Source organism: Nicotiana tabacum, chromosome 9 (assembly GCF_000715075.1).
Source record: "Nicotiana tabacum cultivar K326 chromosome 9, ASM71507v2, whole genome shotgun sequence".
Lineage (NCBI taxonomy): Eukaryota > Viridiplantae > Streptophyta > Magnoliopsida > Solanales > Solanaceae > Nicotiana > Nicotiana tabacum.
Window position 1 is genome coordinate 97,129,350 of NC_134088.1, and position 14,530 is coordinate 97,143,879.

Consider the following 14,530-nt stretch of genomic DNA (forward strand, 5'->3'; position numbering starts at 1 on the left):
TTGAACTGATTATCATGCAGGCACACGCATACACAAAACCAAAAGAGGTGTTCTTTATACATAAAGCTGATGAATTTGAACATTAAGACAAGAAAATAATTTAGAAAAAGAAGAGTTTTGACAGGATTATACCTGTAATGAACTGGAGACGCAGGGGAAACCTAAGTGATAAATTAACCAGTATTATTTTGAGGCCTAAGGCAGCTGGACCATACATTTGATGAGTTCAACTGAATTCATCATCTTCGACACGAAATATAGATATACAAGTAAATGGATTCACTGCAAAAAGCCTTAAAGACGTTGCAGCACAGAGTTGCATTAGAATAACCAAATGAAATGGCAGCAATTGGTGTACAATTGATTTAAAACTGGAACCTGAATTGATGCATACATTGATTACATTAGCCATGGGGCTGAAAGTTTCTAAGCAGATTGAAAAACATCACATATCTGCATGTTATATATATTGTCACTAAATTACCTATGGCACACCTTGATTTACATGCGACGATGAATCGAATATTACATGCAAGGAGAAAAGTGAACTAAACATGATCTCCGTTTAGGATCTAGTCTATTCACTCAGGGATCAGCATGTCCAACAACTTCGTCATCACTATCGCTCTGTCCACTGAAATCCTCTTCACTAATCTCTTCATCACTCTCATCTTTCGGTGAGCCAACGATGTTCTCCTTCTTTGCATATCGCTCACAATACTCTGCATCATAAAATGATGTGTTGAACGATGTATGGTCATTGGTTTACATTCTCATACATGGTTAAAAGATCCATTTCATTACAAACACATATTTACAACGTAGAATATCTGACTAACATACACGTTGGCCATGGTTGTCAAATTACCTTTCACTTTTTGCTCATACTGATTCTTGTCTTTCATCATCAGAGATGCTGCATCACCATTCAATGGATCCGAAGGATTTGGATATAGCAAAAGCTGGGGCAGGAACACCTCAAATACATTTAAGAGATCTGCACATCGGCATATGCTTGGTCAGATGTGGAAAAGCTCACAGTTCAGGAACATTTTATGAAGTTGTCAACACCTAGGGCTGAATTTCCATAAACAATTTCTTGAAAAGAACGTATATGGAGTGTAAGAACAAAGCTAACTTATACGACTCATGCCTTAAATCAGACACAAGAATGACACCTTTCGTCATTTTCATTTCAACAGAAGATGTTTTCTACATAATCTGAACAGTGAAATGAGAGTTGAGCTTCTATTAAGGTTGTCAATGCCTACACTAGTGCCACAGCATAGAAAAAAATTGACTTGTATTAATTCATGTGTACAGCCTGTGCTTAAAGAAACTTGAGCATAAACCTTCAGTTAGTGGACAAAGTAAAAGGCATTTGTGTGAAACAAACTAAAAGAAGACTTCATGTGTTTGAACTTTCGTTTCACTCTAAAAGTCTTAGAGCAGTATGCAATTACCAAACATAGGGCTCCATGACTGATTGATGACATCCAAACATACAGAGCCAGACCTGCAATAACAGATGAATCTCGTGAGTAATGGTGCATTACCATTTTCCTCAGAGGCACTCTGAAGAATTGTGGTACAGAGGTTTGTTAAAGAGACTAAAAGATGGAAGGGGGCCAATACACATATGACTATCTAACACATCTTACATGTGACTAACAAAGTAACAGCAAATTGCTTAAAATGCAGAAAGAATGTATATGTAGCTCACAGCTCATCAACATTGGGGTGAAATATTTTGTTGAGAAACCCAATGGAAGGAGACTTGTAAGGATAAGCATCTGGTAACTCGACCCTTATTTTCCAGACTCCGCCTTCATAAAGACCTGTAACAAAAATCATACACAAAACCAACTAACTCTATCAGTCTGCATATCTAAGAAAATAGCTCCATCTCCCATAGCAATACCATATGAATATGTAATATGCTGCTCTGCGGGAAAAGCAAGTGCAAGATTCTGATAGACAAGCTACTTTAGTGACTGAGAGCAGAAATGTCTTGATTGGCTATTCTTATGCTAAAAATATTGGCTGATGAGTGTTAAAGTTATGACATTTTTGAGATAATTAAGAGACAAAATTTTAAGTATCAGTGTATATAGAAACTAATCCATGTAATCCAATTAGATTGCTGCCCTCTCTTCAAAAACTAACTTTAAGAAGGAGAAATCCAATCAAGGGAAAGATGATCCTTCAACAAAATCACAAAACCAATAAAAGACAAAGCTAAATGAGTATCTTCGTGGCATTACTTTCTTTTGGGCCGTGAAATTCCACATTGAACTCCGTAATTCCATCATTTATTGTCTCCACTGTGTAATCACTCATCATCCTGCGAAATGAAAATGAGATAAAAAACTCATGGTGGTAAATGAAAACCTGCCATATTGACTTTCATATGTATAATACACTGATCAGATAAGATGAAGTAAAAGTCAAACTGTTTAGAATCAGTAAAAATATATCAATGACAGCAAGAAAACTATATCTCGGACGTTCTTACAATTTCATAACATCCATATCTCTTCTTTTGCTTGGAGAAGACATTTCTCAACTAACTATTGATCCTCAAATCTGCGTAATGAAGGAAAGAGTTCAACATATCTGTTCAATAAATAAGATGCAAATAAAGAAATCAAACAATGAAGTGAGAAATTACACGGCTGTTTCACACAAGCATAAGAAGAAAATGGTTACAACAACGACTACATGCCTTAATCCCAAGCAAGTTGGGGTCAGTTACATGAATCTTTATTTAAGTATATCTCAATCCAACATTATAAGAATTTAGTTTCTCTAGCACTAGAAGTTCTCTATATTTGCTACGGGCAGATATGACTCTGACAACGCCACTTCGCCAACTGGCGTTACCTGCACTTAAAAGACTCTTAGTGGTCATTGGACTTACAGTAAATTACTAACAGGACTAAACCTTAGGCCCAACTAATAGATATTGCTTATATAGATTCTTTTTCTTCCTTATATCATATTTTTCACGAGGTTCACGTATATCTTAAGAGATTGTAGCTCTTTCAAGACAACTTCCTTCAATGCGATTGTAGGTCTACCTGGTCCCCTTTAAACACCTTCAAGGATGACTGAATAAAAGAACTAAGAGAAGATCTCTAGGAAACATCAGCATCCAAAGGCGAAACTCAGTTTCGAACTCATCCCATCAGTGAGTTTAATACTTAATACCACTGAGCTGCTCAACCCTTCATTTAACTTATTACTACTAGTTCATCTATTGAAACACACAGTGATGCATTTCAAACACTTCAAAGACAAGGGTCCTTTAAAAGTAGCTTTTCTTACAAAACGATGGACTTGAATTTGACTTACAGCTTTTGAGCAATCATGATGTCAACACAATTAGAATACAAGTTGGTATCACCATATCAAGCAACTATACGTCTGTGGTCACATCGTGTTAAACAACTTGTCATTGCCTCTTCATCAGTAATCTAGTTAAGGGGGACGCTTTTGCAGGTGCATAAATTACATGAAATTGTATTAATGGGGAAGTGTGGAGTTAATGATAAGCCTTTGAGTTTCATCTGTTCCTGATAGTAGCATAGCTACAAAAGGGTATTTTTTACCAGGGCATCACAATCAAGTTACACTAACCACCTTAGTCTTGCTTAATTATTAGTATAGATTTCAATAACAACATTTTCATTTGGCCTTAAAGTGGCAAACCACATCTAACACGATATCAAAAAGAAATTTGCAGAGCCATAATGCAGTTCAAAAAGTAAAATTAAGACAGACGCAAAAAAGTTTTTAGAAGTCAAAGTTGACATTGCAAAATACTGATAAACTTGACTCCCTCAAAATAGATAAATCCATCCCAAGAACCACTGCACAAAGCAAATTGATAAAAACTGAAAGAACCAAAACATCCAAATATTTTAGTCTAGCCTTGGCAATGCACAATTAAATGGTCGGATGAACCAAATATTGAAAAGATCAAAACTTTGGCAGATTTAAGCAGAACAGACCCAACCCATCAAAGTAAAAATACCATTAAACAATCACAATTCATTCAATTGCCACAACATGCGAGCACAATACACAACATCAAGACTAAAGTTCTTATGAGATACAATATCAAAGATGAACTTAGACGAACCAGAAATATGGGCAAAAGTAGAAGATCTGAATTGGACAAAACAATCAATCAAAAGAAATAAATAAGAGAGAAAAAGGACAATAAATAAAAGGGAGAGGGGGAAAAGGGGAAAGTGTCGACATGTTGGCGTTGAGGCAGAGTTACATACAGAGTTGAAAAGGGGCACGTGCTATGTGCCAACAACTGACCACAAATTACGTGGCTTTGTTTTGCATATTGCGTTAATATTTTTTAATGATTTTCTTTTTTACCATTCCTTGCATTTACCTTGGCTTCTTCTTCACTCACTCCACTCCCCATTTCTGTAACTGAATCAAAAAACAAAGGTACCCCATGTCAGTAGCATACCCGTATTTGGCTCTTCTCCACTACTTTAAATAATTGGACAATTTTATCTGGACTAATAATATAAATTTTGTTGGCCTTAATTTTTTCGCTTGTTTAATGTTGCTTTGGAAATTGGAAATAAGTTTTTCGGACTTGACTTTCTTAGAACTGTGGAAATGCTTTCGACATTTCTGTTTGATGTTAAATATCACCTGAAACTTGCGAAAGCTGCAATACAGTAAATAGTTTTGCTGTTTGTTTCGATAGGAGTTAATTTATAGACCCCGCACCTCTTTCCATTTCCCCCATTTTCTAAATTAGCAAAGTTTTTGCATTTATTTTCCTGTTCTTTTGTACTTGTTCTGCTTAGGCTTGGGCAACGAACCGGGCTCGGCTAGATTTCATTTTAACTCGGCTCGAATTCGAACGTTAGAAAGAAGGGGGGAAGAATTTGGAAATAAAACGAAAGATCAGAAGTGTACAATTTTGGCATAAAGTTCTTAATCTATTCATTTTGGCAAATTGATCAACTACCAATATACAACAAGAGTCCAATTAGGACGTTGTAAGTTTAATACTAGGTACTTTGTTGTTGTTAAGTTTAAGGTTTGCAAAACAATAGCACTGACAAGAGTGATTGCTCTAGTAGTGAACACCTTCCACTTCCAATCAAGAAATTGTGAGTTCGAGTCACCCCAAGAGTAAGGTGGGGAATTCTTGAAAAAAGGGAATTAAGTTTCTATCGAAAACAGCCTCTCTATTCCAGGATAGGGGTAAAGTCTGCGTACAAACTAGAGATTATACTGGGTTGTTGTTGTTGAAAAAAAAAAAATAGCACTTTAAATTTAATAATGGCATACATGAATCTGATTTATCTGCACTTTTGTCAAAAAAAGTTGACGTTATTTGGCAATAAAGAGAATTCTCTTTCTTCCTGTTTGACTTGTGTTCAAAAAGGAAATGTATCATCATAAAGCTCACATCTGTAATGCATTTCTCTAATCCATTCATAAAACCCCCACAATAATTGTAAACAGATCCTCACATCCAATTCAAAATTTAAAGCAATAGGTGGTTTTGTTCAGAAATAAAGTGTATCATAATAAACTCCCAATGGTAAAGCACCTCTTCTCTAATCAATTCATATATAAAAAAACCAAAAATAATTGAAAAGAATTTTGAACATCCATTTCAAAACCTAAAGCAATAGGTGAACCTTCTTACAAAGCTATTTATATCCAATGTGAGACACTATAATACTCATCAGTAATGCTAGAGAATAAGAGTTTTTTGAGTTCGGATCCTTAAAACTTAACCCTCAAGAAGCCACAATTAACTCAATTTCAAATAACATCAAAATTAAAACCACGCAAATCAGAGAGAAAGCACGACAGTCACGTCCCCCCTTAAAAAACATAAACACATCATTATTTTCACTCTGTTATTTATTTTCCTCAATTTTTTTTCCTGTGTGGTAGGGGGTGGTTGGGGCGGCAATGCCAGCCATGAAAAGAACTACCTCCTAGCAAGATATGGAATTCTTTTTCCCTGCAGAATGCAACTCCAAACAGGAGAATCAGAGAAGTCCACAGCCATGGTTGGTACTCATCTAGCACGCTTAAAACTATCTCCATAGTAATACGCTGACCCAACCATCAGCACAACTGTACCACCTTGAGCAAGAACTCTAGCTCTCATTAGTTGCTGACCTAATTGAGAATTTCCCCGCTTGAAACTAATTAGTCCTGCTGTGAGCACTCCTGCAGTGACAAGTGCACCTGAAATTCATAAAGCCATAAATTGCACAATGAGAATATTAGTTAGGTTAGATAAAGTAAGTTCTGCTATTGACTAGAGTGTTCAACCACCATTTAGCAAAACATGAAACCAATGGATGATCAACGAGGATCCGAAGGACTAAAACGACACATAAAGGAAGATAATGCAGCTGAAACTCCTACAATACATAATTCTGCAGATGTGCCACTTCTCAAGAATTCATATAGAAGACCCAATATCCTTATAAGCAAAAACATCCATCCCACGACAGAAGACCAGGGGGAAGGAACTACAGTAGACACTGTGAGCAACATTCTCTCCCTACATGATTTACCTACTTACTATTAGCAAAGCGGCGGGTATCAGAACCTGTTCCCCACCACATGTAACACATACTAATTACTATGAAAGAATATGAGTATTGGGGTGTTTTTGTAAGTTCGATGTTTTCTAGGCTTTTGTTTAATTCAACCATGAAACGGGCAGAGTTACTTTTTTATTTGCTCAAACGTTAGCAAATACAGTTGAGTCATAAATTGGCAAAGTTGCACCATTTCTGTTTCTATCAAAGGAGAAATTAGTTTCACATTTGAGCTAAACGCCAAGCAATGAAGTTATATAGCTGAGTCTATAAGTACCATTAGACAACTTAACCGGATGAATTACCATCATCAATGCCCCATATCTAACCAATCTTTAACACTCTGTACCCTGCACAAGTCCTAAATAATGTTTGAAACATGCCTAAAGCTTAAAAGTAGGAAATTAGAAGGGAATTTAGTAAGACGGGATGCAAACAGAAGAAGAAACTAGCAAAAAGAGTTGCTGATACAATTGCAGGCTTAATGTATCGCGGTACAGCCGAGCTACCAGCAGGATTACTGCATTGCAGTAAGGCCAAGCCACCTGTGTCGTGTAAAGTTGAATTTCGGCTGCCCAAGGTTTTGTAAAGGGCTAATGCATCGCGGACAGGAACATTACCATGTTTCTCAAGAAAGGTAGAAAGTAAGGAAGTAGCCAAGAATGTGAAGCATTTCTCCTATATTACTCACTACAAGCAAGAGAACCTCCTATCTCTCTTTTTCGACAACGGAATTTATCATTGACGAGTGAACCTCCTATATTTCAACTGATTAGATACTAGCACTTGAAGGTCATAACTATCGTAATACTCCTATGGATCATCTGAGACATGGTTCAAAAATCAGCTCCATTTCTCGTACAAAATGAAAATAGTATCATGTAAAGAGGGAAAGAAGGAAGGAGTAATAAAATGCAAGAACTTGAAGCTCAAATACAAGAGTTGCAAGTTTCCATTTTAATCAATTTATGGACCGAGATTGAATAGTAGCACCCTTTTGGAATAAATTCGAGCACATATTTAGCAATTGTATAAGTTTGGCTTGATTTGATCTGATAATTCTGTATATTTGGAGATATATAAAACAACAGTACAGGTCAATAGGCACAAAAGCGTCAAATTCATCAACGAAAATAACTAAAAGCTTAAAAATTGAGCAATAATTGGATACTTATATAGAGACAACATCACAATGAATACAAAGTTGAACTATTATAGACGATCCAATACTGAAAAAATTAGACCAAAAGTTAAATTAGGGTTTGAAAAATGTACCGATAGGAACAAGAGGGTTACGGTGGCGCTTGGTATCCGGAAAGATTGAATCCAGTTCTGAATCAGCCATTCCCATTCTTCTTCTATCTCAATTCCCCTATATAATAGATAATATATCCAACAACCTTGGATTTTGTTTTTCCTTTTTGAAATCTAATTTTCTCGTTTCCTCTCTTCGTTTTAGTCTCGAGTCTGTGAGGTCTATAGTGTAACTACGTGTGCCGCTCTCTTCCCCTCTTTTCTTTTCTTTTCTTTTTTCCCTTTTCCGAAATACACCCTCTATTCCAATTTACTTATCCTTTTAAACATATCATAAAATTTATATGATTATAATACTTCAATTAGTGTTCTTAAATACATCATAATATTTATGTGACTAATAACTATAAAAGAATTCCATCAAGAGTAAAATAGGCTATTTGGAATTAATTTTTTTTACATATATAAATATGTCTTTCTTATTTATTTATTTTTTTGGTAATTTAAATTTTATTAGGAGGAAAAAAATATGTACAAGTATAACAGAAACCCTTCACTATCATTCTATAGTTGGACATGCAACCCCAACTATAGAAGGTCTTGATAAACTAATCAACACCAAATTTAAGGAAACACAAGAAAACTATGTAAGGATAGAAGTTTGGATTCTGTAGTCTCTTCACTAAGTTGGATTTCAAACTCTCTCGACAATGGACTTCTTGAATTATTAATCTGACCATGTCCTCACTTCCCCTCTTCTGATTATGAAAAGTTCTCCAATTCCTCTCTTGCCATATGTGGTATACAATACACATTAGTAACATTCTGTATATGGCTGCTAATGATCTCCTACCTGATGCAAACTGTGTAGCCCAACTGATCTCCTAAGCCCATCCTTTGACATCTCTGTTTATTCCAGCCCATTGTAGTAGTTTCCTCCATATAGCTGCTGAGTAGTTACATTCGAAAAATAGGTGCTCATGATCCTCGCCAGCTCCTTCACACAAGGAAAAAATTGGATTGATTAAGATACCCCATTTGATAAGCTTATCCCTGGTATGTATAGCCTACCCTGTATGGCTATGTATACAATAAAGATCTATTTAGGGCAACTATCATTGTTACACAACAGTTTTCTCCCTGCAACCTTTGAAAATTCTCTAATTAAACTAAAGAATCACGCTCTTTAAGCGGGAGTAACAATCTGCAGTCATCACCTCTTCCACTTTAATATTTGCTTCAATTAGGTACCTGGCAGCACCTAGAATCTTTTGAGTTAGCCATGATGCTTGCTTAGCTTTGACAGTCCATGCTTCTCCTTACTTTATATAGTATATGTGCATCCATTGTATCGATAATCGGTCCTTCTTTTTGCACAAGTTCCAGAGGTGTTTAAGAATTGATGTTCTATTCCACGTAATAATATCAATAATATTCATTCCACCTGCAGTCTTAGGCAAACAGAGTTGCTTCTAGACCACCAATGCCTTCCTGCTGCTTTCAGCTTCCCATGTCCATAAAAATCTCTTGCAAATAATTTTCAATCTTCAGCATGATCTTTTTTGGCAGTGGAAAGATCTGCGACCAAAAGGATTGAATAGCAATCATAATACTCTTGATCAATTATAATCTTCCTGCATAAGACATGAATTTTGTTGTCCAATGATGAACCTTTGCCAACATCTTATCTAGCAGGGGTTGACATTGAGCCACTAATAATCCTTTTGCACTTAGTGGTACTCCAAGGTATCTGAAAGGGAGAGACCCCATGGAGAACCCTGGCCTATGCAATATTTGATGTTGTATGTCCATTGGCACCCCTCCAAAATATATATAGCTTTTCTCTTGATTTACAATCAAACCAGATAAGTTGGAAAACTGGTTAAAGCAATCATATAACATCTGTGTAGACACTAGGTCACCCCTACAGAATAAGAGCAGATCATCTGTAAAACTTAGTTGTACTATGTTTAGCTTCTCATATCTGGGATGAAAATTGAAGTCTGGTTTATCCTTCAAAACCTTCAGTATTCTTGTCAAGTATTCCATAGCCAAGATAAAGATATGGGGACAAAGGGTCTCCTTGTCCGACTCCTCGTTTAGCATCAAAAGGAACTGTTGGTTTGCCATTAACCACAATGAAATATGACACTGTGGTGACACAACTCATAATCCATTTGAGGAACTGGGATGGTACATTCATTGTTGTGAGGACCTGTCCAAGAAAAACCCATTCCAGGGAATCATAAGCCTTCTACATGTCTATTTTGATCATACATCTGGGTGAAGTTCCTTTCCTTCCATAGCCTTTCATAAGTTCATGTCCTAGTAAGATGTCGTCATTCAGCATTCTTCCTGGTACAAAAGCTGGCTGGCTCTTATCAATCAAATAGTCCATCACTAGTTGTAGTCGACTTATTAACATCTTAGAGATGAGCTTATATAGAACAGTGCAGCATGAGATAGGTCGATATTGTTTGATTGAAGTTGGGTTCTTCACTTTAGAAATTAGGGTGACTGAGGTGCTATTAGCTGGTCTGTACATTTTGTTCCCATTGAAGAAGTTTAGGACTGCTGCTATTACATCCTCCCCAATTATAGCCCATGCTTTCTTGTAAAAGCATATATTAAAATCATCTCCCCCTGGGGCTTTTGAGTCATCAATCCCATGTAGTGCTTTGAACACATCATCACTAGTGAAAGGTGAGATTAGTTGTAACTGCTGATTTCTTGTTAAGACTAGTCCTTGCCTCATCATAGTGGGATCAATCGCAGGCAGGCTACTAGATGTAGGGTTGGGCATATATCGGGTAAAATCGATAACCCGAACCGTTAATTATTTATTGAGTTATCGGTATTGGGTTATTGGGCTAACGGTTCGATAACGGTTTAGAATTATTTTCACTATTGGGTTATCGGTTCGGGCCTCGGTTTGTCAATTCTGTTAATGGGTTAACCGATAACACAATAAAAATTAATAAAATTACTACTTCACCCTTAAATATATAAATATGCTAGAGCATCACTTCATTCTTTCCTATTCTTTCTCAACTGCATTCTTCAGTGACTATGTTGATAAATCTTGATACCCGCATTCTTTATCGATTTTGATTTTCCTGTTGCTCTAATAAATCTTGATGTTTCTCCACGTTTGTGTTTCTCTACAAGCACTTCTAATCTTTCCTTTTCATTCTTCTATCTCTATTAAAACAGCAGCAAGAAATACTGTTAAAGAATATCTGAAAGGAATTGCAGGTACTCCAGAGTATCTGCAGGTTCACCTGTCTGAAAGTCTTCAACTTATAAAGGTTTCGTCCCTTCAGAGTATGATACAGACAAGCAAAGTAAAGAAACATAATTGTTCTATTGATGAACGCGGAAAAGCAATGGTATGTTGATAATAATTATTCTATTGTGCTTTGCTTTTAGTTGTCATTACTTATATGGCTATGTTGATAATGATATTGGTAATTTGGGGTTTCGGTTGATTTCAGTTGACAAGTCACTCTTTTTGGGTTTAATTCTGTTTTTGACATCTTTTAGAATTAGGACATGTATTCTTTTACCGCAAAAAACTTGTTTAAGTTGGGAAGATGTATGACAACATTAACTCATAACTGCATTTTGCCTTTTTCTCATTGTCATTATACTCCTTATGAAATCAGCTCTATCGGGTATTCTATTTGTCATTGTACTACTCCTTGTGAAACCGTTCGTAAGTGGATCCTAGTGGTGTAGATTCTTTAAGATGTTTAGTTTGTCATCATTCTCTAGGTTTGCTTGGGTTATTAGGGCATAATAGAAAGATTTAACTGACATAATTCTGTTTTTGACATCTTTTAGAATTAGGACATGTATTCGTTTACCGTTGATTCTTCTAATTCATTTTTTAATATTTTGTTGCCTCGCTGCTTGATTTCTTTTAAATTCAAACTCATAGTGACACAAACACATGGCTGAAAATATCATAATTGATAAGGTGATTGGTGAAAGTGGAGCTTCTAATTCAAATACGACGGCACAATCTCAATCAGTTCAATCGACAGTAAGGAAACAAAGAAAAAAGAGGTCTCCTGCATAGGATCATTTTGACCAAATTATTGATTCTGAGGAAAATAAAAATGGTGTCTGTAAACATTGCAAAAGAGAATATTTTGCTGACACAAAAGATAATGGTACGAAATCACTGCTTACGCAAATGACCAATTATAAAAAAATACCTTTAGATGTTGTAACAAGTCAATCAAAATTAGCCTTTCAACCTGTTCCGGGGGGTAATAAGGGTGATATAGCTATTGCTCCTTGAAAATTTGATCAAGAACAATGTAGGAAGGCTTTATGTCGTATGGTGATCATTGATGAACTTCCTTTCAGCTTTATTGAAAAGGAAGGTTTTATGAATTTTATGAAAGTTGCACAACCTCTTTTTGGAATTCCTTCACGTAGAACCATGACTCGGGGCTGTTTTGATATTTTCAATGAGGAAAAACGTAAGTTGGTAAAGCTTTTTAAAGATCAGAGAGTTTGCCTTACAAATGATACTTGGACTTCCTTACAACGAATAAATTATATGTGTATTACTGTTCATTGGATTGATAATGAATGGAAAATGCATAAAAGAATTATCAACTTTTGTCCAATTTCTAGTTATAGGGGTAAAGATATGGCAAATAGTATTGTTAATTATTTGAAAGAGTAAGGGTTACAAAACATATTCACTGTCATGGTTAATAATGCTAGTTCAAATTATGTGATGGTGAAGGAGCTTTCTAAGAAATTAACTAAATGAGGGACCAATTCCATGAATGGTAAGCACCTTCACGTGAGGTGTATGGCTCATATTATGAATCTTGTTGTTCATGATGGTATAAAAGAATCAATTGTGTCTATTGAACGTATTAGGCAAACAGTGAGATATATCAGGCAGTCTCCTGCTAGGTGAAAAAAGTTTCAGGAATGTTGTGATGAAGAAAATCTAGTTAGGAAATATTTATGTTTGGATGTTCCTACAAGGTGAAATTCTACATACTTGATGTTGAACAGTGCTATTGAATATGAGAGTACAATTTTAGAATATGCTGATCATGATATTGGCTTGTCACATCATCTTGAGCTTGTTGATATTGTGGATGGAAGTCCTGCAGGTATACTTTTGAGTAGTGATTGGGAGGATATAAAGAAATTGACAAAATTTCTTGAAATCCTTTATAAGCTTACTTTAAAGGTATCTGGCTCACTTTATGTTACATCAAATCATCATTTTCTTGAAATTTGTGAAGTTGTTGTTTACTTGAAATAATTGATATTAAATGAAGATGTTTTTTTGGGTTCAATGGCAAAGAATATGAAGGAGAAATTTGATAAGTATTGGGGTGATCCAGAAAAAATGAACAAGATGATTTTTATTTCATGGTTTTTGGATCCTTGGTACAAGTTTGATTCTGTTAGTTTTGCACTTGCGAAGATGTTTGAAGAAAAAGGGCCAATTATCGCGAAGGAAGTGCATACATACATGACTTCTTTGTTTGATGAGTATGTGAAGTCTCATTCAAAAGATAAAGGTTGTTATCCTTTTTCATGTTTATCTAACTCTTCATTGGACACAATGAAAACTTCTACTTCATCGCTTTTAGTAAATACTATTAGTGTCTAAAGCGGAGGAGCTTTTAGTTCTTTCTTTGAAGAATTAAAAAGACATAAAGCTGGGATTGGAGGTTCAGATTCTAAATCAGAATTGGAAAAATATCTTACAGAAGAAGTTGAAAATGAAATAGCAGGCTCTAATATATTGCTTTGGTGGAAAGTAAACTCACCTAGATTCCCCATTCTTGGTGAGATGGCTCAAAATGTGTTATTTATTCCTATTTCAAGTGTTGCATCCGAATGTGCATTTAGCACTGGAAAGCGTATTCTTGATTCATTTAAGAGTTCATTGACTCCTAAATTGGTGGAAGTTCTAGTGTGCCTTCAAGATTGGCTTCGGAGTGAGCCATTACCTGTAAGTGTTGAGGAAGATTTAGATGTTCTCGAGCAACTAGAACAAGGTAGTAATATTTTAATTTGTTTGATTGTATATTATTTTTATAAATAGTTTATTTAATATTTTTGTTGTTTGACTTGTTAATATATATTCTCATAGATTTTGCCAAACTTGGAAACGAACCTTGCGATGATGTGTAGCATCTTAGATAGTTGTGAGTTAAAACTTTGGTAAGTTAATTATTAAACTTATATAATACATAGTATGCAGTGGTAAGAATTAACTTGACTTAATATTTTTTTCTTTTTATGTTTAATAGGTGTAACCATGCCTCGACTTTGTGGTCTCAAAGCTATCTCACATGTTTGGAGTCACTATGAAAGGATTGTAGAAGGTGATGATGGATGGTGGAAAGTAAGATGTAGTCATTGTCATCTTGTTTTATGTTACAATGCAGGACAAACTAGTACTAAGTCCTTAATGAGGCATGTTGAGCGTTGTTTGGAGCGCAATTTGGTGAAGCCTATAAGGATTGAGTAGTTGTTGTCTTGTTATTTTGCTAACTTGAATTTGAACTATTAGTATTATGCTTGGACTTGTTAATCTTAAGGTAAAATTGCTACTACTTTATATTGTTATTAATGTATTGGGACAACTGTTGTTGAAGAATTAATACTATTTCAGT

The 14,530-nt window shown here is 35.4% G+C and overlaps 2 protein-coding genes across 4 annotated transcripts; one reads left to right on the forward strand and one right to left on the reverse strand.

The window, feature by feature from the left end:
- Window positions 1-360: 360 nt before the first annotated feature.
- LOC107778413 (ubiquitin-conjugating enzyme E2-23 kDa) lies at window positions 361-4,645 on the reverse strand. Of its 3 annotated transcripts, none has more exons than XM_075221900.1 (7): window positions 4,412-4,645; window positions 2,516-2,586; window positions 2,265-2,344; window positions 1,724-1,838; window positions 1,464-1,516; window positions 869-997; window positions 361-722 (listed from the first exon to the last, which is right to left on the reverse strand). In XM_075221900.1, the coding sequence occupies exons 2-7, from the start codon at window positions 2,557-2,559 to the stop codon at window positions 586-588; spliced, it is 558 nt and encodes a 185-aa protein (XP_075078001.1). In that variant the 5' UTR covers window positions 2,560-2,586; window positions 4,412-4,645; the 3' UTR covers window positions 361-585. The 3 variants fall into 3 exon arrangements, with proteins under 3 accessions (XP_075078001.1, XP_016454151.1, XP_075078002.1); XM_016598665.2 differs by lacking the exon at window positions 4,412-4,645 and adding an exon at window positions 4,145-4,278; XM_075221901.1 differs by lacking the exon at window positions 4,412-4,645 and adding an exon at window positions 4,037-4,105.
- Window positions 4,646-12,696: 8,051 nt separating this feature from the next.
- On the forward strand, window positions 12,697-14,326 carry LOC142164045 (zinc finger BED domain-containing protein RICESLEEPER 2-like). The gene is made up of 6 exons (XM_075221209.1): window positions 12,697-12,803; window positions 12,909-13,089; window positions 13,207-13,426; window positions 13,550-13,909; window positions 14,165-14,259; window positions 14,303-14,326. Exons 1-6 carry the CDS (start codon window positions 12,697-12,699, stop codon window positions 14,324-14,326), a joined length of 987 nt encoding a protein of 328 aa, XP_075077310.1.
- The last annotated feature ends 204 nt before the right edge of the window (window positions 14,327-14,530 follow it).